The following is a 21,225-nucleotide window of genomic DNA, read 5'->3' on the forward strand; positions in this document are numbered from 1 at the left end:
GGCATAGCTCTCATCGTCTGTCTCGTCTTCCTGGCAGCTCTCCTCCCAGCTTCACCCGGGTGACGGTGATCCTGCTGAAATCTGCCTGCGATGTGGCCTGCCTGGGCGCAGAAGGGGGCGGCGTGTCCTTCCTGGAGCTCCCTGGCTTGACGCTGCTGGAGGATAAAGCCCTGTACCAAGAGGACATCCTGCAGAGGTGAGCTGGGCTCCGGGTGGTGGGCCCCACGGTATGTGGCAGATAGGGCAGGTTGCTGGTTGGTTCCTTTGGCTGCAGTTGCACCTGTTAAAGGTTAGCCATAAAGAGAGCCCTGCGCAAATGCAAAAAAATGCATCCGTCCATCAGGCTGAGCTCCTCACTCGACCCGTGCTCCGGATTGTAGGGGCAGCTGCACAGCCTCGGAGGAGGAAGCACAGATGAGCAAGGAGGGGGCAGAGGCATGCAGGAAATCAGGGACTGGGGCCAGGGCACCTCAGGGACTGGGGCCAGGGCTCTGCAGGTCAGTGCTCGCTGGTAGGTGGAGGGTGGGGGGCAGCATTTGCTCCCTCCTGCAGGGAGCCTGGGGACACAGCTTCTTGCATCTTTTCCCTGCTGATGGTTCAGGGCTCTGCCCAGGCTGGAGGGGGCAACTGGATGGAGCAGAGCCCTGCACGGGGATCTGCACCACTGGCCGTGAGAATCCATCCCAGGGCTTCCGTGGAGCCTAGTGCCTGCTGGGACAGGACTCAGGGCCTGCAGTGCTGGGGGTGGCCTTGTGCAGGGCAGGTGACCTGTGAGATCCAGTTTCAAGGCCGTCCCTTCGCTTGCATTCCTCCTGGCCCATCAGAGGGGTGAGCTACTGATTCTGTGCCCTGTAAGAAGAAGCTGCCCTGACTTGTCCCTCTGCGTCCCCGCTGGCTGTGGGGGATGGTAACACACTCATCCAGGACCAAGAGGGAATGTTCCCACTAACTTTTTTCCATTCATGCGCGGAATAAGTTTTGTAAGCACTGAGGCATGTGCGGAGGTGCACTGCACATGCTATCAGCTGATCTGTTACTGGGCATTTGACTCTCTTCTGGGTGGCCACCCAAGTGCTCAGCTCAGGGCATCATCATCCTTCCAATCAAAGAACAGCTGAGCTGCAGGGTGTCTCGCACAGGGCTGGCAGGGCTTAGAGAGGTGAGAGCAAGGTAATTACCTGCATGGGTCTTACCCAACCTGATGATCTCCCGTCTCTTGCTTCCCGGCTAGCGTGCCAGACGACTACCGCTGCGGGAAGTCTCTGGGGCCCGTGGAGTCACTACAGGAACATCCTCAAGACTCCTCCAAGATCCTGATTGGCTATAGCAGGGGGCTGGTGATTGTGTGGGACCAGCACACCAGAGCTGTCTGCCACCTCTTCCTGGGCAATCAGGTACCTTGGATGGGGTTACGTGGAGAGCACAGAGCATCGTGTGTTCTGGCTCACGGCTGTCCCGCTTATGCACGGACCAGGGGAGCTTTGGCCAAGAGGTTGCTGTAGTCCCCAGACCCCTGTGGTTGACCTGATCTTCCATCTCTGGTCTGAAGTGCTGTATCCGGCATCCTTGTCTCTTTGGCCAAAGCAGATCCTGCCTGGGCTGCGTATGCCCAGAGGAGATGGGCCGGCACAGCTGCCTGCAGCAGCTCAGTGTTCGTCTCCACCTTGGGTTTATTGGCTGCCTCTGTTCCTTGCAGCAGCTGGAGAGCCTTGGCTGGGAACGAAGCGGCCGGACAGTGGTGAGTTCGCACAGCGATGGAGGCTACATGGTGTGGGCCATCAGCAGTGGCTGCCACAAGACTCTGCAGCCGCTCATGTCAACTATCCCCTATGGTAAGTTTGCTTTGCTTTGCGACCAGGGTTCCCTCTAATTTTGTCCGTCCCTGGGTGGAATAGATTTGTGGATGTGCACCACGGCGTCGAGGATGTGCACCACGGATAGAAACACATGCAGGCCGTGTGGGCGCTCTGCTAATCAGCTGGGCGGCCACCCAAACGCTCAGCTTACAGGGAACGCTGCTTGTGACCTGCCCACCTCGTTCCCCTGCCTTCTCAGCTTGGACCCAAGGGCAGTTTTACCTCCTTCTAGCACTTGCCATTACACCCCTTCAGACTTCACACTAGCCTCAGTTCCAGGGTTCCTGCTGATGTTTTCCATCCATGGGTGGAATAAATTTTGTTATGTGCACCACCAGTAGAAACATATACTGCTCACTGTGGGTGGCTGCGGGCACTTTGCTAAATAGCTAGGCAGTACCTGAATCTCTCCTGGGTACGGGGAATACTGCCCAGTATCTTCCTGGAGAGGGAGGTAGGTCAGGGCTACAAGGAGAGTCTCTCTGCACTGAGCCATCAAAGCGCTCTGAAGCTGACCAATGACAGCTTGGAGGATGGGTGGCCCTGGTGTGGCTGGGACATGGCGAGTGTCCTGCAATTGCTGCAGACCAAGGACAGCCTGTACCTCTGGCTTGTCAACAAATGTTGTCTTGACTGCTAAGACTGAGGTTTAAATAGATCCTATAGTTACATCTAGAGGATCCCAGAAGCACTGAGCTCTCTAGAAGAGCCCCCCTCCCATAGAGGGCAAGGAGGGCTTCCTGTGGGGGCCCTTGGAGACCGGCACCTGAGGCTGATCTTACTCCTGCATCCATGATGCAAGCTGGAGCCACTCACTAGCTGGCTAGGGAGCTGTATAACTTGGGATGTGTAAGATGCCAGGGCTTTCCGCCCTCCTTCTGGAGCTGACAACTGTCCCATTATCTGGATGGATGGAGCAAGCCTGCATCACCAAGCCGGGGCTGGCAACTTGCTGCTAGCGGGGCATTTTCCCAGGAGCTCCCTCTCCAGTTGGAACCCTACCACGGCTGCGTGGCACGTAGGTGGGGAGGGAGTTGGGATCCCGTCTGGACTTGCGGGACAGGGAAGAGTGATTTAGAGGTTGCTGGAATTATTGAGCGGCAACTTTCCGTTTAAAGCTTGTGACGGTTGTGTCTTTTGCCCAGTCGGGCCAGGCAGGCTGCGCTGGTGGTGGGGAAAACAGCTGCTCTGTGTCCAAGCACAGGCTGCCCTATTGAGACAGAGGAATATCTGGAAGCTTAAGCCAGGCTCCAGCTGGCATGGACAGGAGAGCGGACGGACTCCAAAGCCCTTTAGGGGAGCTGCTGTGCTCCAAAGAGATGGAAGCGGGTGGGGCTAAGCCAGAGACTCTTCCTAGGACCGTGGTTCCCAAACTTTTCCGCATCATGCCCCCGTTTTGATTTTTGAGAAACCCTCAGGCCCCCCCCTTTACCATCATCCAGCCCCCTTTTAGCCATTCAGTTTGTAATTTAAAAGAAGCACAACAACTTGATTAACAAATGTTACTGAAAATTAAAAAGAAGCACAAATAGTTTTTCTTGGCCCCTTGCGGGTGCCTGCTGCAGCCCCAGCTGGCAAGCTGCCTGAGCCCTGTGCCAGCCGCCAGAGCTGCCCGCCTGCCCACCCCCTGAGCCCTGCACTATCCACCAGCTGCCCACCCCAACCACGGCCGTCCTATCCAAGCCGCCCATCCAAGTCTCACGCTGCCAGTGCCAGCCAGCTGCCCGCCAGCCTGAGCCACCCAAGCCCCGTGCTGCCGGGGCCAGCTCCCCACCTGCCAGCCCACGCCGAGCGAGCCCCTCCCTCCCACAAAGCCAGGTGCCACCAGCCCCCCCCGTGCTTACCCCCTCCCCTGAGCCAGGCACCCCCAGCCCCTCATCTAAGCCCGTCCTCCTCCCCCTAGCACCCAACCCACAATCACTCGCCTTTGCAGGCGGCAGCTAGCTCCACATGGGTCTTCGCTGGTTGCCTGCTTTTTATAGCGGCTGTGCTGGGTCATCCATGTAAAGTGGCAGGGGCTGAGAGCTGGAAGCACAGGCCGGACCTTTCTTTGGGTGGGGAGACAATGAGGGGGCTGAGTTGCCTCACGCCACGCCCCCCCCAAATTTCTTCATGCCCCCCAGCTTGGGAAACCACGTTCTAGGCGCTGGCGCTGGGCAGAGGATGGTCTTAATGCAGCAGCGACTCCTTCTTTCCAGGTCCATTTCCCTGTAAAGCAATCAACAAAATCCTGTGGAGAACGTGTGAATCTGGGTACGTCCCCGGCAGCGCGGTCGATATCCTCAGACTGCTGGGGAGGTGGTGCTTGGTTCTCATCTCGTTACAGCCCCGGCAGCAGCTCAGGGTGATGTCTGCAGGGGGGGACCATCCCACCGGCCTGTGGAGGAGCGCGCAAATTCACAGAGGGTGGAAACGTTATTTTCAGAATTTGGGCTCAAACTCCTGTTAGGCTCTTTCGTCCAGCCGACGTCGCCCAGCCAGTCCAGCCCTGGCGAGTAGGGCTCGGGGCGACTTAAAATACGGCCCCTAGAAGCGGGACGGGGGCTCGGTCCACCAATGCGTCCTGTAATCGGAGGACTGCTCAGGAGTGGTCGGTAGCGGTAGAGCACACGGCTGCGGGGAAGCCCCTGGGGTTGCTCGGCTGCAGTTGCTCTGGTCGGGGCTATGCCCTCGGCTGTGGGGAGGCTGTGAGGGCCCGAGTCGGGAGAGGGTGGGAAAGGGGGAGTAAATGCCCTGTTGCACAGCCTGGATCTGGGCAAGCTGGAGCTCTGGGTGCTGCAGTTTTGCCAGGGGGCTGGATCGCAAGCTGGACTCCGCCATGGGGAACCCCCACCCGCGTGGCATGTGGGGCTGGCACCACACACCTGAGTGGGTGGTGAGGGAGATGGGTGGGAGTGAGGTCCGCATTCCCATTGGTAATCCCGGCGCGGCTCCTCTCGCTGGAGAAATGGCCATTCGCCCAGCCGGGCTGGGCTGTGCCTCTTCCTCGGTGCGGGTTTGCCCCAGTGCACTGCCTGTCTCCACCATCTACCTTTGTCTAACACCCCTGGGCTGTGGGCGGCCGGGGAGGGTGAGAGCAGGGCAATGGACTGGGTCCCAGAGACCTGGCGACTGGCCCGAGGCCGCTCAGGAAGCCTGGGGTGGAACAGGGGATGGGACCTGGCTATCCCAGGCCTAGGTTAGTGCCATGTGAGCCGTCAGAACAGAGGGCCTAGGTGTCCCAGGGCTGGCCAAGGTTGCTCAGTCATGCGGCCTGGAGCCTGGCTTCTCCTGCCAGCTGAGCTCCTGGCCACCTGTGTCAGGTGCTGCTCTCAGCTGACCACCTCCCCTGCCATGTTCGCTCTGCATTGGGCCAGGCGGGAAGCCCCAGGAGCTGGGTCTGGCCAGGGCTTTCCTGAGGGGACTAGGCACCTGTCGCAACTCCGTGGGCCGCAGACTTCCTGGAGGGGCCTGTGACACCCTTGGCCGGGAGGTCCCATGCCCCAGCTGTGGGCGCATCCTACAGCCGGCTGCTTCTCCCTGCCTGCAGAAGCCACTTCATCATCTTCAGCGGGGGCATGCCGCGGGCCAGCTACGGAGACCGGCACTGCGTCAGCATCCTGCAAGGCCAGAGCCTGGTCACCCTGGACTTCACGTCGCGCGTGATCGACTTCTTCACCGTGCACAACACGGAGCCGGAGGAGGGTAGGCAGCCCTCTCGTCGGAACCGAGCTCGCCTCCGTCTGCTTCCAGCCCCGCGCCCGGCTGACGGCTGGCTGCTTTGTCTTGCAGAGTTCGATAACCCCAGTGCCCTGGTGGTCCTGGTGGAGGAGGAGCTGGTGGTCCTCGACCTGCAGACGCCCGGCTGGCCGACGATTCCTGCCCCCTACCTGGCACCTCTCCACTCCTCCGCCATCACCTGCTCCTATCACATCTCCAACGTTCCCCTGAAGCTGTGGGAGAGGATCATTGCAGCTGGCGAGCAGCAGAGCCCCCGGCGTTCTTGTGTGGTAAGGGAGCGCCCCCTGCTGGAGAAAAGCCGCTGGGCTGGAACTGCCTTGCCTGAAGGTGGTTGGCACGTACAGCGCCTGGCACAATGAGTTGGCATTGCCTATCAATGGGGCGTTACTGGGCTGATCTCTGGGCTCGACCTCTCTCTGGTTGGGCCGTGCGAACCCACTCACCTCGCGCTGCTTCAGTGCCAGCCCTGGGGACGGAGGGGTGCATGTGGGTGGGAACCCCACCGGGCCCAGGGAACGGACGGGCACTTAGCGTTTCCTCCTGCTCTGTGTGGGCGGGGTCTGTCTTGTAGAACTGGCCAATCAACGGAGGGAAGAACCTAGCCCAGGAGCCCACCCAGAGGGGCCTTCTGCTGACAGGGTACGTACGGCTCTGCCTCCATCCCGTCGAACGGCCGAGCTCCTCAGCACCGGCCTGTGCTGGGCTTTTCAGCAGCTCTCCGTCCCTGGCTGTGGGCCCGGGGAGCAGCGCGCGCGGTATCAAAGGGTCTGTCCTCATTGGGCTTAAACCTGGCGCTGGCCCAGGCTGTGACCCGGGAGCAGCTGGACAAGTTCTGGGGCCCTCCGTGCTCGCAGGCCGTGTGTGCCCAGCAGTGAAGCTGTCCAAGGCAGCTGGCCCGAGCCGGTCGCGGGGTTTTCGTTGCAGCGCAGCTCTGCACAAAGGCAGACGTGAGGTGGCGGCAGTGGAACCAGCACGAGGTGGGGCGAGAACTGCCCAGCCTGAATCCACGTACCTGGCAGGGACTGTCCCTAGTAAGGGTGAAGGGACTGGGGCTGGGACTTAATATGGCCAAGGTGAAACGAGGCTGGAATAACTGGGGCTTCGGCTGTGCCCTAGAGGTGGCCCGCTCCTCTTGGCTCAGGTCTGGTGGGACCAAGGACCAATGATCTCTTTTTCCATCCATGTGTGGAATAAATTTTACGTGCACCCAAGCGTGTGTGGATGGGCCCCAGCAGTAGAAACACAGGCTGCCGACAGGTGGCTGCTCTGCTCATCAGCGGGAGGCATCTGAATCTCTCCTGGGCGGCTGCCCAAGCGCCCAGCTTACAGGGAACGCTGCCAAGGGCCCAAAACCACTCTTGCTGGCAGACAGAGTCAGGGCCAGAGTCTGTGCCCAAGGGCATCCTCTGCCACAGCAGGAGGGTAGCACCATCTAGTGGTTAGAGCAGGGGCGCCCGAGAGATCAGGGCTTGCAGATGCTGAGGTGTAGGGCGGGTGGTGATGCTTCTCCAGAGGGGAAGGGAGGGGTGTAAAGCCGTGAGGCTGGGCGAAGGTGGGGGGGCGGTGAGCAGACGCCTAGGGGGAGTTGGAAAAGCCCCTCCTCGGTGGCTGGGTGGGCTAGCTGACAGCCCTCCCCGCCGAGCCTGGCAAGGATGTGTGTCTGTGGATTTTCCCTTCCTCGGCTCTTGGCGCCGAGCTGCCTGAGGCCTTGCCAAAGGCACCCTTGGCGGGGTTGGTGAGCGGCCGCAGCTGTTCGGGCTGCAGCAGCCCAGGAAAACCATCGTGCTGGGTGGGACCTGCTGAGACTCATGGCCAGCTCGCTGGGAGCCCAGCCTGGAGCAGCGGAGACAGCAAGAGCTGATCGGGCCACTGGCCATCGCCTGGCCCGCGCCAGCCTGTGCGCCCTTGTTGCATGGCTAGTTCTGGTCTTTCCTGCGGGAGCCTAGGCTGGACTTCATCTCCAGCTGCTCGAAGGGGCCGGAGCGCGCAGGGGCTGAGATGCGTCAAGCCTGGGTAGTGCTGGCTGCTCCCCCACCTGGCGCCTGCCTTGGGGAGCTGGCCCCCCTCACTGGGAGGGCCACGAGGGGCAGCTGGACGCTGTAGGGTGGGCAGCCGCTCCTCAGCCCAGCGTCCCGCGTGGGAGGGGGCTGTGGGCTTTGTCCTGGAGCAGTGGCCCCCCCCCACGGCCGTAGGACGCCCCCTCCCTTACGTGGGCCTAGTGACCTGCGTTTGTTCTGCGGCTGGCTGGTTTCGCCCCTCCTGAAGCGATGGCCAGGTGGCTCCCGGCCCTGCTAGCTGGAGGGGAACCTCGTTTTTTTTGTTGCTAAGCGGCTGCTTCTCACACAACTCCTGGGCCCGTTGGGTGCTGACGAGGTGCTGCTGGGGCAGGCCCTGCAGCGCCCCCTCCCCAAACCCCACTGCTGCTCCAGCCTCCTGGCTGAGGCCCCCCCTCCAGTGACTGATCGCCTGGTCCGGGAGCCGGGGCCCAGCGTGCCGGGAGTTGAGGCTTTGCGCTCGGTTTGGTCCCAGGGAGGTCTGTGCTGCACCTGGCTCCCTGTCCCAGCCGGCTCCCTGGGCGCAGACGCGGCTGGCTGTGCTGCTCCCTAAGGGTCTGGCTGAGGGGTTGCTCAGCCCCTTTGTGGGGTCACTGGAGCTAGCCTGGCCGTCCGCCCACGGCGGGAGACACTTGTGCCTGCTCCAGCTGGTCCCGAGGGGGCTGCGTGCAGAGGCTGGCAGGCCAGGGCGTTGTGGGCAGCTCAGCGGCTCGTGTGGGGGAGTCAGGACTGAGCCCCGCTGTCAGGGCCCCAGGCAAGGGCCAGACGAGCAGCTTTCCCAGCGTCTCTGCCCCGAGTGGCACTTCTCTCCTCTCCCCAGGCACGAGGATGGCACGGTCCGTTTCTGGGATGCCTCGGGGGTGTCCCTGCGGCCGCTGTACAAACTGGGCACGGCCGGCATCTTCCAGACCGACTGCGAGCACAACGACAGCCTCAACCAGGCCAGCGAGGAGGAGTGGCCCCCTTTCCGCAAGGTACCGCCCTCTGCCCCTCCTCGGACCTCCGTGTGGGGCCCGGGCCCAGCATCCCGCAGCCTCGGCCCAGCTGGAGAGGGGTTCCCGGGAGGCCTGGGGCTGGGATCGGCTCTCCTGGCAGGGTGGAGACCTGCTGCCCTCTGATGGGTGCCCAGAGAGGCTCACGTGCCCCATCAGCCACCACAGGACCCCCCTCCGCCCGCCCGGTGACCCTTCGCTGCCTCTGGAGAGAGGCCAGGGGATGGGGCATGAGCTGCTCTCTTACACGGGGAGCACCCCGGGCTCTTGTCTGGGGCGCCTGCTCGGTGCCTCCCATCCCCACTGTGGGAATGCAGCGTGCGGCTCCCAGGACCTTTCCCCACCGGCACGAAGACGCTGCCGGGGACAAAAGGGCGAGTCTTCCCCCTGCCACCTCAGACCTGATGCAGGCAGCTCCGTGCGGCTGTCCAGGGCGGCAATGGGCAGCCCCCTCTCGTTCTTGGCCACTGTTGGCTGAGCTGGCCCCGCGCCATGGGCATGTGGCACCCGGAGCTGCGAAGCTGGGACAGCTGCTTGTGCCCGGCTTGCTGGGAGCAGGTGCACCCTGTCCTGCAGCTGACTGATGACAGGCTGGAGGTGCTGGGCGTGTCCACATCCGTGCCCCTGCTGCGTCCTGCGGCCATGCCGTGTCCGACTCCCCGGGGCTGAATGAAGGGCTAGAATCGCTGGTCAGCCTCTGCTCGGAACCTGTCCCCTTGAGCGCGTCCGCCCAGGCCTGGCTCCGATGCAGACGGAAGGGAGCTATCGAGTAACGCAGCCCTGTGTTAGAGTTCAGGCCCCAGCAAGCGCTGCTGCTGGCTGGGGGTTAAGCTGGGATCCAAGCCCACCGACGGGAGCGCAACGGGGCCTGTGCTGGATGGAGTCAGGCGATGGCTTTCCGTGCCCTGACCCCCCCGTTCCCTGTCTCCGTCGCCAGGTTGGCTGCTTTGACCCGTACAGTGACGACCCCCGGCTGGGCATCCAGAAGATCGCGCTGTGTAAATACACGGCCCGGATGGTGGTGGCTGGGACGGCCGGGCAGGTAGAGCTGCCGTGTGGGCTGGGGGCGAGGCTGGCTGGCCAGCACGGCTCCCTTCCCGGGTTTTGCTAGTGGAGCCCTGGTGTTCGGTGGGGCGGGGGGGGGGGGGTGGTTCTCGGACCCGGCCTCCCTTGGCTGTAGGATTCTCCCGGGCGCCAGAGAGCTGCCTGTGTGGGGAAAGGCAGCTCCCCCGGCTGCTGGGCTCTGTCCCAGGGCAGGGGTCCTGCAGTGGGTTTGACCTGGCTGGGGATGCTTGGTAAGTTGCTAATCAGCTGTGCAGCTTGTGCTTGTCTCCTGCTTCTGGGGCTGCAGCCGGAGTAGGGCGAAATCCCCCTGTCAGTGACCAGCTGAGGACCAGGCTGCTGCATGGTGCCCCAGCGGGCATGGGCCAGCTGCTTCCTTGGAGAGGTTCCCCCAGCCCCGCTGTCCCATTGCAGCCCCCGGCTTTGGCAGGCCCGGCTGGGAGGAGGGATCCCGCCAGGGGTAATGGCGGGTGCTGCAGTGCCGGGCTGAGAGGTGCTGGGGGGAGCCTGGGCCCTCTCCCCCCAGAGCTGCCTGCAGCACCCACCTGCAGTGGGGGCCCAGGACCTCAGTGCCTCCCGCCCCGCCCGCCTCTCGCCAGGTGCTGGTCCTGGAGCTGAGCGACGAGGCGTCGGAACACGCCGTCAGCATGGCCACGGTGGACCTGCTGCAGGACCGCGAGGGCTTCACCTGGAAGGGCCACGACCGGCTCACCCCCAAGAACGGCTCCATGGCCTTCGGCCCTGGCTTCCAGCCCAGCGTGCTGGTGCAGTGCATGCCCCCGGCCACCGTCACCGCCGTCACGCTGCACTCCGAGTGGAACCTGGTGGCCTTTGGCACCAGCCACGGCTTCGGGCTCTTCGACTATTACCGCCGCAGCCCGGTGCTGGCCAGGTAGGGGCCAGCTCCAGCTGCCGCTCGGTGCGGGGATAGAGCCGAGCGCGGGAAATGCTGCTGTTGCTCCTGCCCCGGGCAGGGCCGGCCCTAGGGGCGTTGGGCTCCCCTGCACTCGAGGAGGGAGCCCCGTCCCGTCCTGTCCTGTCCGGGAGGAGCAGGGCCCAGGATTCTCCTTGGGCAGTGCATCGCCGCCCCTCTGCAGCTGTGCTGGGTGAAGTGGAGGTGCTCTGAGCTGGCGGGGGGCAGACAGTGACCCGAGTCCATCCTTCCCCATGGAGCTGGCTGGGAGGAGTCCATTCTCCGAGAAACAGGTGCGGCAGCTCGCCAGCGGCCTGTCCAGGCGCTGCTGTTCACCTGTCCCTGTGCTGTTCCTGCCTTCGGAGCTGGGCGGGGTGGGGAGCGAGCGGTATCTGCGTCTGCCCATGGGGGGGGCGTTTGGTGCTGGGCCCAGCAGAGGCTGCAGCTGAGGGATCTCCCAGCCCTGGTACTGTGCTGCCGAGGCCTGGACGGTCCAGCCAGCGGGGGGAGGAATCCAACCTGGGCCCGCTGGGGGTGTGGGTGGCTGCGCAGAGGGGTCCGCGTGCTGTTCAGCTCCCCGGCCTGGCAGCTGCTGCTCTGGCCCTGCCTTGGGAACTGGGGTGGGTGAGGCAGAACGCCGCATGGGGCAGGGGACCCGGCTGGGGAGCGTGGCCCGACAAGGGGCTCTCCATGGAGCAGCTCCGTGACTGGGGGCAGCAGGTGCTGACTGGGGAGCACTGGTGGTTCCTGGCCGTGCGAGCTTGCGGAGAGCCCCTGCTGGGCCCTGGGTGGACCCTGCTAGCCAGACTTCTCGGTCGCTTGCTGGGACAGTTGCTGGCAGGCACAGCCTGTCGGGGGGCTTACAGCTGAGGCGGCCTTGGTGCGTAAGCAGTGGCGGGGAGCAGAGGAGAGAGGGGTCCTGGCAACCCCCCGTTTCCAGGGGTCCGTGGGACCGAGGAGCCAGGCAGAGGACGAGTCTTCCCCTGAACGTGGCGAATCCTTGCGTGTCCCTGGCCCCGCCCCCGCCCCCGCCCCCAGGTGCTGAGCAGCTGTCTCTGCTGCTGCAGGTGCACGCTCCACCCCAACGACTCGCTGGCCATGGAGGGGCCCCTCTCCCGTGTGAAGTCTCTGAAGAAGTCTCTGCGCCAGTCCTTCCGCAGGATCCGCAAGAGCCGCGTCTCTGGCAAGAAGCGCATCGGGGCCAACAGCCCCTCCAGCAAGGTAACTACAGGGCAGGACCTGGGGGGCACATCTTCCAGGTTATGGGGAGCTGGGGCCCAGAGCAGCTAAGTGACCAGCCCAAGGTCTCATGGGAAGTCAGTGGCAGAGGAGAACTGAATGTTCTGACTGTTGCTCTGATTGCACCTCTCCCCATGCTTAGCACCCTCTTCCCCCTCCGAACACCTGGCAGGGAACCTGGTCTCTCTCAGGGGCTCCAGGGGGGCTGTTCTGTGGGGCTGCTCCTTAGCTGGCTGAGGGCAGAAGCTAACACCTGGAATCCAGGCTGTTGGTGTGACTGATATGTCCTCCCCCAGCTGCAGGAAGCCAACGCCCAGCTGGCCGAGCAGGCAGGCCCCCCTGAGATGGAGATGACCCCCGTGCAGAGGCGGATTGAGCCCCGCTCGGCTGACGACTCGCTCTCGGGGGTGGTGCGCTGCCTGTACTTCGCCGATACCTTCCTCCGAGACGGTAAGGCCTGGCTGCCGCTCTGCGAGGGGAGTGCGGCCAGGGAGGGGATCCCAGGTGGCTTGTTGGCACGGGGCTGGGCCTACTGCTCCCCTGGCCAGGCTCCTTGTCCGTGCCAGGCTCGAGAAGCAGGCCTGCAACGCCCCTCGGCCCCCGCTGGAGCCGCACTGTGCTGAGCATGCAGGGCGGGGTTCTTCCTGAGCTTGTCCAGCACTCGCCTTGTGTGCTGGTGCCTGGAGGTTAACGTGGCTCCTTGCTGTGCACTCTAGTAGCGCTGCGGAGGGCGCTCCAGAGCGAGGTCTCCTCTTGAAGCCTTGCTAGCGTCAGGGGGACCCTGGCTGGCAGTGCCCTGGGCAGGTTCGCCCTTGACTCACTGACTACCCAGCGCCCTAGATCCAAGCTCAGGAAGCACAGGTGGCCCTGGAGTGCCTCTGCTGTTGTGCTAATACGCAGGGCTGCTGGGGGACTGGGGAGGGGCAGGTTGCACAGGTCCCACAGTCTGCGTGGCCTTGCACGGACCCAAAAGCTGTTGTGACTCCGTACACCCAGCCCCAGTGGCCAGAACCGGAAGCTAGGCCCAGCCTGCGGGGTGGACTGCTGCTCCCACGCCCTGGGCCCCCCCGGCCGTCTCTGCAATCCCTCTAACGCCGCCGCTTTCCCTGGCCACTCAGCCGCCCACCACGGGCCCACCATGTGGGCCGGGACCAACTCGGGCTCCGTCTTCGCCTACGCCCTGGAGGTGCCATCCCAGGAGAAGTTCTCGGAGCGCTCGGTGGAGGCGGTGCTGGGCAAAGAGATCCAGCTGATGCACCGGGCACCGGTGGTGTCTGTCGCAGTGCTGGACGGGCGGGGGAACCCTCTCCCGGAGCCCTACGAGGTGTCCCGGGACCTGGCCAAGGCCCCCGACATGCAGGGCAGCCACTCGGTGCTGATTGCCTCCGAGGAGCAGTTGAAGGTGAGAGCGGCGGGGCGGACGGCCGCGTGCCGGGCGCGAAAGGTGCGACCCACTGCTGTTACCGGAGCAGCTCCTGCCCTGACCTGCTGGCTTCTCTCCCAGGGCCGTGAGGGCACGGCCAGCCCTGGCGTGGGGGAGCCACGCTGTGTTTCTGACCAGTGCGAAGGTGGGTGGGGAGCCGGGGGCTCTGCTGGGAATTTCTCAAAGCTGCAATGCCCTGGCTTGGGTTCCGGGCATTGGCACTGGGCCCAGCTGGTCAGTGCCCTTTACCCTATGCCCAGATCCCTGCCCTGGGGGCTGGCCCTGGTTCCCCGAATGTGCTCCCAGCCCAGCGGGCCGGCGGCGTCCCCCAGGGAGAGCAAGCCCTGCAAGGCAGCCAAGGGCGTGGATGTGGTGGCGTGGGTCTGCCCCGCTGCTGGTGACTGGCGAACGGGAGTGGCCCTGAGCCGTGCTGTTCTAACTTGGCTGGCCTGCAGCTAGAGCGCTCGTGGAGCTGGTGGCCAGTGAGACCTGCGCCCCAGAGCAAAGGGAGGTCGGGGGCAGCCCCAGGCTGCTCTCTAGGCCTCCTGCTCTCCCCCCGCCCCAGGTGTTCACGCTGCCGAAAATCAGCGCCAAGACCAAGTTCAAGCTGACGGCACACGAGGGCTGCCGGGTGCGGAAGGTGGCCCTGGTGAGCTTCACCAGCGTGGCGTGCGAGGACTACACCGAGAACTGCCTGGCCTGCCTCACCAACCTGGGGGACATCCACGTCTTCACCATGCCCGGCCTGCGGCCCCAGGTGCACTATAACTGCATCCGCAAGGAGGACATCAGCGGCATCGCCTCCTGCGTCTTCACCAAGCACGGCCAAGGTGAGTGCACTGAGCTGGGGCGGCTGGACTTGGGGCCCTTCGGTGCTCATCGCTTGGCGCCAGGCTGCCGTGGCGTGGGAGGCAGTGCTGCCTAGTGGGCAGGGACCCGGGAGCTGCCCTCTGTGTTGCCTGTGAGCTGAGTGTTTGGGCGGCCACCCAGGAAAGACTCAGGAGCTGCCCAGCTGATTAGCGGAGCGCCAGCAGCCAGCAGCCTGTGTTTCTCCTGGTGGTGCACCTGGCTCCGTGCACACAATAAAATTTATTCCACACAGCTGGAAGAAATCCGAGGGTACTGCCCTCTTGGTGCCTGTCTCGCCCCGTAGAGGGCTGGGGCTCCCCGTCTTTGCAGCAGTGCCCTGATCCCCCTGATCCTGCTGCAGCTGAGCCTAAGCCGCCCTGACTAGTCTGAGTCTCCTGCCTCTGGGCTCCCTCTCCCCAGGCTTCTACCTGATCTCGCCCTCTGAGTTCGAGCGATTCTCCCTGAGCGCCCGCAACATCACCGAGCCGCTGTGCTCGCTGGAGCTCCTCCGGCTTCGCGGCACCTCTCCCAGGTAGGCCGGCCTGCAGGGACCAGCACACTGGTGCCTTCTGCCCTAGGGCCTCCCTGCTGGCGAGTGCTGGGACGGGAGTGCGCGAGCTGCCGGTGACGTGTCCCTGACCAACCAGCCTGCCTCTGGAGCAGGGTACCCGCCCTCGCTCCCCTCGGCCCGGGCCGTGATGGGGAAGGTGCAGGTGCCTGTGGGTCCCACGATGCCGTCCCTGCGTGGCCACCCTCTGCTCTGCGCAGGCAGTGACTCCCCTCTTCCTGTTCTGCAGCCCCCTGCCGACCGGGATGCCGAAGCTGAGCCAGGCCAATGGCACGCCCATGCTGCAGAGCTCGGAGGCGAACGGCCGTAAGGAAACGGCCCTGGCTCTGAACTGCATTAGCCGTTCTGCCCAGGGGCTCGCTGTGCGGCGGGTGCCAAAGGAGCTGTGCCTCGCAGCCAGCTGAGCCACCGCCGCAGCCTGGTGGTACAGATGGGGAAACTGAGGCACGGGGGTGGGGCAGGGGCTGGGATTCCGCTACGGTCTGTGGGGATGCCCAGCAGCCCACCCGCTTCCTAGGCAGAGACTTGAGGACTGGCTGCATGCGCTTTGCCAGCTGTGCCCGGGGGGCGGGGGCAGGGGCAGGTGGAACTCGTCCTGCCACAGTATTGGCCCAGTGGTCGCTGGCGCATTGATGCTGGTTCCGAGGGCGGGGGCACAGTCGCTTGGGGGAGCTGTGAGCTCCTTGGGGTGCGGCCGCCCCGCCCCCGGCAGGGCTGGCGCTGCCAAACCCCACGCTGCGTTCTCCCCCAGGGACGCCGGAGGACCCCCAGGCTGCCTTCTCCCCAACGCCCTTCGACTCACACAGCAGCCCCGAGAGCCCCCTGGACACCACCGGGGACATCACGGCGGAGGAAGTGCGAGATTTCCTGGCGTGAGTTCGGGGGTGTGGGGAGTCGCTGGCGCAGCCAGTGGGAGAGGGCCCTGCCCGTCGCGCTCGGGCACAGCCAGCACGTCGGGGTGTACAAGACACAGGTTCCCCTTCCCCAAGCCCCAGGGGCTTTGGCTGCGCTCCCAGCGCACAGCCCCGCTGTGGGAGCCGAGCATGCTCGAGCGGTTTGTGGCTGGAATCCGGTGCGATGCCGTCTGTGCGCCGGGGGCTGGGGGGGTGCGTGTGCAGGCCCAGAGCTGCCCTGCGAGGGGCCGGGGGGAACCAGCGATCGTCCTGCACTCGGCATGGTGGCCCAGAATCGGCCCCGGCCCACCAGCGTGGCCAGCCGTGGGCCCGCTCACAAGCTCCGTGGCTTGCTGTCTCCGCACAGCCCAGCGCTCCTGCCGAGTGGCCGTCAGCTGCAGCGGTGGGCACAGGGGACGGGTCTGTAGCACAGGCAGCTTCCCTAGGGGCTGGACTTGGTCCCCAGGCTCTGCTGTCTCCATTCGTAGGCAGCTGCTTGAGCTGTCCTGCGTCCAGTCTTGGCCCGGGCCTGTCGTCCTGCTCCGGTGGGCAGCGAGGTGGGAGACAGGACCAGCATCCCTGGCCAAGTAGGCGCCACGATGGATTGGTTTGCCCTGTAGTGCCCAGGAGGTTGGGTGGGTTCCCACGCCCGGGAGCTCCTAGCTTGGCCTGGCTGGGGCTGCAGGAGGGCGTCTCCAGCCCAGCTGGGGCCGGTCTGGCTCAGTGGCAGCATCTGTCTTCCAGCTCCTCGGAGGAAGCAGAGAGGAACCTGAGGAACGTGAGCGAGGAGGAGGCCCGATCTCCGGGGATCCTGATTAAATGAGGTGGGTGGCGAGGTGGGCGGGGAGGCCCTGAGTCGTGCCTGGGCAGCTGCCCAAACACGCAGCTTCTGGGAATACTGACACACACCCTTAATTGCCTCTCGTTGCTTCCCGGTAACTTTCTCCAGCTGCCCCTTAAGTCAGCCTGGAGCTGAACAGCAATGAGGAGCAGTGCTCCCTGCCAGCTGAGCGCCGGCTCAGGCAGTGTGTGCTCCTATTCGTGGTGGACATCCGCGCAGACCTCCGTGCATGTAACAAAATTCCTTCCGCACATGACGGAAGAAATTAGAGGGACTGTTGCTCTGGACCAGCCGTGCGTGAGGGCCGAGAAGACCGGGGAATGGCTGCTCTGGGGGGTGAGGCGGGAGCTACCCCCTACGGCCAGGCACCTGCAGACGCTCGGCATTCTGGGGGCCCGGCCAGCTGCTCTGGGGACACCACAGCCCCAGATGATCCTGCAGGCTGATATTTAACCCCTCAGGCCAGCTGCAGGCGCATGGTCAGCACGTGGGGCTTGGAACAGGTCTCCTGGGTCCTGTCCTTAGCCGGGTTCGGCCTGTGGGCCCCAGCCCCTTTTCCCCCCTAGTTAAATGGGGACGATGCACGTCCCCAACTGCAGCTGAGATGTCAATGGCCATAGCCCTGCTCCTGAGGGACCTCTGCTGCCCTCCCTGGAAGCTTGTCTCGGAAACGCTGCACTGAGGGCGGGAATGGCCCTTTGGGGAGCCCCCACAGCTGTCGCACCATTTCCTCCTCTCATAAAAGCAGCCGGGGGAGCGTTTAGCAGGTTAGTTTAATGGCTGCGCCCGAGGGGCTCTTCTCGGTTTAACAACGGGCGGCACGTGCTCCTGTGGGGCGCGGGGGGGGCTCGGGGCTGGCTCTGGGGACGCCTGCACAGCCGGGCTCAGCTGGAGAGCCTCGCGCACGCCTGGGAGCCGCACGGCCCTTTGTTCCTTGTCCTGGGAGAACCTCTGGGCTGTATCCCTGGGGGGGGTGTCCCTTCAGCCTGAGTTAAAAGTCCTGCTCTGTCAGCCATGCCCAGAGGGAGAGGGAGCGCAGAGCAAGGCTGGGAGGGTTACACAGCTGCTGCTCGGGGTGGGAGAATCTCCATTAGTGGCCGGCAGTATGGGGCTAATGACCCTGCCGGAGTGATCTTTATGTTGTTTCACATAACCCCTGCCGAGCAGCTGTGCGCAGTGCAGCGGCTCTCTGAACCTCCCTCTCCGCATCCCCCGGTGCCACAGACTCCCGGATCCCCTCAATCAGAAACGGCTGCGGGGTGTGACCGCCTGCGAGCTGTGTCCCCCAGTCCCTGGCCGGACTGCCCCGGAGTAGCCGGGCTGGGGGACGCCCAGGGTGACTGGTTTGCATGCGCTCTCCGCAGGGACCGCCCCGGCCCGTCTCTGCGCATGGATTCCGTGGATCACAAGACTTGACTGAGCCAGGGTGTCGGCTCCGCTTCTCCCGCGACCCTCAGCGTAACGTAGCCTCGCCTCCTCTCTAACACCCAGCTGGGAAGCTGGAGCGTGACGCCGCCCCCGCCCTGCTCTGGCCCGCGGGTTCTTTCGCTGCCGAGCTGCCCTCGGCCGAAACAACACTACAGCCCTGCCCGGGGGGGCCTGGCCCGGAGCTGTGTCCAGGGCCCCGGGTGCTGGGACGCGGCATCGCACGGACGGAGGGGCCGGGGGAGGGGTTTGCACCATTCGTCTCTGGGTTGGGGGTTTCCTGCTGAGCTCCTGGACTGACTCTGCCACGGGGGCCGAGGGGAGAGCGGGACCTGGCTCAGCCTGGGGGGCGTTTACATGTTTACTCCTCCCCCCAGCAGCTGTCTGCTAGTCACGACCCCGCTGGCCTGTGCCCAGGGTGAGCCTGGGAGGGCCGGGCTAGATTTGCCTTAACGCTCCTTGGCCACCAGATTCATCCTGCCGCGGCCTGGGGAGTGATCCCTGCTTGCCCTTTGTCCTGCCTCAGGGTCCAGCTCTGGGGAGCACGGTGTCCCCCGCCCCCCCGGGCACTGGCTGCAGAGGGACAGGAGGCTGAGGCTAGCCAGGAGGCCCTGGCGGGCAGGGCGCGTGTCTGTGCCCGGCAGTAACACGGCTCCAGTGCGCCTGCCTGGCCCATCCTTCCCAGCCCCAGTCCCTCCTCGTGGGGCGCGCGAGGGCGATGCTGTGCTGCTCTGGGCCTTGAGGAGCCTTCATCTTCCGTCTGCACAGCCGCCTCAAGCTGGCGCCTCCCCATCCCCATGGAGGCCAGGGCAGAGCCAGGTGTGGCTCGCCCCAGTGGGACCCGGCCGGGCCTGGATGAGCCAGGTGTGGCTGAGCCGAGGGTGGTGCCTAAGTGATGCCAGCACAAGGGCCTGGAGACCACCCCACCCACCCAGGTGCTGAGCAGGTGTCTCTTGGTCTCACGGGTCACAGCTGGTTCCTGGGGCTGAGGTCCTGCTTCCGGAGGTGTCCGTATGACACCAGCCCTGGCTGTGCCCACGTGCTCGGTTTGCAGCTTGCTGGAGACGCTTCCCTTCTGCTTTCCACCAGGCTTTGCAGTCAGGCCCAGGCACAGCCACCCTGGCTACTGCAGGGCTAAGCACCCTCTGGCCTGGCTCACTGCGCAGCCAGCTTTTCACAGCGCCCAGCCCCCGGTTCCACCTGTTTTCCTTCGGCGCTGCTCGAGCTCTCGCTGGGGTGGGCCGTGGCTGTGGGGGGGGACAGGGGGTGCTTTGCTGGAGTGGCCGGGCCGTTTTCAGCAGTATTAGTGGCTTAACATCAAGGTGCAGCCCGGTGGCCGCTGGGGATTCCTGTCTCAAACTGGACTGGAAGGTGTCTCGCAGGTCGGTCGGCTTCTGTTCCTCTCCGTTGTCCCACACTTCAGCCCCCCCCGAGCTCGCTCTCTGCGGGGGTGCACTCGCTCCCTGGGCAGGCATTGCTTCCCTGCGCGGGGGCTGGGCCGGGGGCGAGCGAAGGCCGTACCCCATCAGTGCCTGCTCCAGGCTCCCTCTTTGCAAAGTGCCACTGGGGCTGCTGGCCTGACTCCCTGGGGCCGGGAGGGGGATACCTGGGCTCGGGGGACATCCCCCTGCAGCCTTCCCCCGCGCCTTACAGGTCATCAGCATGAGCCAAGGTCCCCTCCCCTCGCCCAGCGTGGCACGGCACCTGCTTGCCAAGGTCACCCCCACTCTCCCTGCCTGCTGGTGCCCCCAGAGCGAAGGCCGTTGCTTGGACCACATCCCGGGGGGTTCCATTAGCACTCCACACGGGGAGGCTTCGAAGCAACGGGCTGAGCCAGGCAGGGGAGACCCTGAACTGCACAAGTGTCTCCCCCTCGCCCCAGCAGTGTTTTTCTACGCCCGCCCGCCCTGTGCTGCCAGCACCTCTTGCACGGCTGTTTCGGTACTAGAGCGGGGGGTGGGCAGGCTGCTGTGTGGAGAAATGGAGGTGCCGGGGGCTCCCCTGCAGTCTAACCCAGCCCCCCGGGGGTCTAGTGTGCCCAGTAGAACCTCCCACCCTGTCTTTTTGGTAAGAGGAATTTAGCATTGTCTCGTTAGTAAATCCTGGTTTTTAATATTGAAAATAAAGCATTTAATATCTCGTAGCTGGGGCTGGTTTCGCTGCCTCGCTCCCACAAGCAGAGCGGGGGGTTAGGGGGGCGCATGCAGTGGAAATGCTGGGTTGAGGGTGCTGCCCTCTAGCCGTGAGGGGCTGGGATCTGCCCCCCTTCCTGGGCCACAGCCCGGCAGCCAGCCCCTGTGTGGAGAGCACTGAGGGGAAGGGGGCTGGAGGGCTGGGCAGGAGGCAGCCGGCTCTGTCCTTAGACAGCATTTAGACAGCATCTCCCCTGTGAGCGCCCCCTTGGCCGCTGCTTGTCCCATGCAAGGCCCCAGCCCCTCCAGCAGGCAGCTGCCTCCTCTCCCGCCCCCCGTGCCCACCAGCCCTGGGCCTTGGCCCCGGGTCACCTTGTGCCATTGCTAACCGGGGTGGGGCTTGTGCCGGGGGGGGGGGCATCGGCTCAGCCCCTCCTTGCCGTGCTGGCAGGGAACCCAGCTGCTTGTGAGTGTGGGGGGCAGGCAGCTGGGGCCCCCTTCCTGGGCCCAGGGCTTGGCAAAACCAGAGCTGCGAGCAGGGCGCAGCTCCTGGGGCCAGGGCAGAGCTCTGCTGGTGCCTGATGGCTCAGCCCTTTCTGGCTGGGGCTGAGTGGGGCCCACTCCAGGCCTGTGCAGCCTTCGGTGCTGTTCCTCTGGAAGGAAAACCTCAGCTGCGCATTCGGCTGTGCCCTCAGGGCCGCCCTGCCAGGAAGCTGAGCCGCTGGCTCAAGCCACCACTGGCCAAAGGCTGGCGGGAAAGCCAGGGGCTGGTGTGAGCCAGGGCAGCTGCTCCAGCCCTGGAGAGTGGGAGCCCCACCGTCCGTGGGGGGGGCAGGTCCTGGGGTGGGTGTAACGACACCCCTGCGAGTGGCTGGCTCGGCCCACCTCTGTTGGCCGGGAGGGAGGCAGGACCCTGCAGCTGCTGAGTCCAGCCCGAAGCACCGCCAGGCCCTTTCCTGCTTGGTTTGGTCCCTGGTTCCCCCCAACCCACCCCCCCCCCCCCGTCTGCTGCCGTGGGCCGAAGCCACATGTCCCCTGTGGGCTGGCAGCTTGGGACTGCCCGTGCCATTGAACCAGCCAGTTTCTGCCCTGGCGCACGCTGCCCTGTACTCCCCTGCCTTTGGGAAAGCTGCGAGGGCTGGGCTGGGGCTGCCTACGCCCCAGGATTAGCACAACCAGGCCCCCCCCCGCCCCCAGGGATGGGGGTTATTGTAATGGCGCGGTGGATAGCCCAGGTGGGAGCCGGCCTGTGGGTTGA

At 64.8% G+C, this 21,225-nt stretch overlaps 1 protein-coding gene across 1 annotated transcript in view; it reads left to right on the forward strand.

Annotated features, from left to right (window-relative positions):
- Positions 1-19,978, forward strand: part of LLGL1 (LLGL scribble cell polarity complex component 1) — a 66,867-nt gene extending 46,889 nt beyond the window's left edge. Inside the window, exons 5-23 of the mRNA XM_075010614.1 lie at positions 38-196; positions 1,232-1,394; positions 1,697-1,832; positions 4,055-4,109; positions 5,386-5,540; positions 5,628-5,845; positions 6,148-6,215; positions 8,451-8,604; positions 9,560-9,664; positions 10,284-10,576; positions 11,665-11,818; positions 12,133-12,286; positions 12,955-13,238; positions 13,825-14,089; positions 14,529-14,640; positions 14,906-14,982; positions 15,428-15,548; positions 16,314-16,393; positions 17,775-19,978. Of these exons, the coding sequence (XP_074866715.1) occupies positions 38-196; positions 1,232-1,394; positions 1,697-1,832; positions 4,055-4,109; positions 5,386-5,540; positions 5,628-5,845; positions 6,148-6,215; positions 8,451-8,604; positions 9,560-9,664; positions 10,284-10,576; positions 11,665-11,818; positions 12,133-12,286; positions 12,955-13,238; positions 13,825-14,089; positions 14,529-14,640; positions 14,906-14,982; positions 15,428-15,548; positions 16,314-16,392 (2,752 nt within the window). The 3' untranslated portion in view covers position 16,393; positions 17,775-19,978. The remainder of the gene's footprint in view (positions 1-37; positions 197-1,231; positions 1,395-1,696; positions 1,833-4,054; positions 4,110-5,385; positions 5,541-5,627; positions 5,846-6,147; positions 6,216-8,450; positions 8,605-9,559; positions 9,665-10,283; positions 10,577-11,664; positions 11,819-12,132; positions 12,287-12,954; positions 13,239-13,824; positions 14,090-14,528; positions 14,641-14,905; positions 14,983-15,427; positions 15,549-16,313; positions 16,394-17,774) is intronic.
- The last annotated feature ends 1,247 nt before the right edge of the window (positions 19,979-21,225 follow it).

The sequence above is a fragment of the Carettochelys insculpta genome, chromosome 16 (genome assembly GCF_033958435.1).
Source record: "Carettochelys insculpta isolate YL-2023 chromosome 16, ASM3395843v1, whole genome shotgun sequence".
Lineage (NCBI taxonomy): Eukaryota > Metazoa > Chordata > Testudines > Carettochelyidae > Carettochelys > Carettochelys insculpta.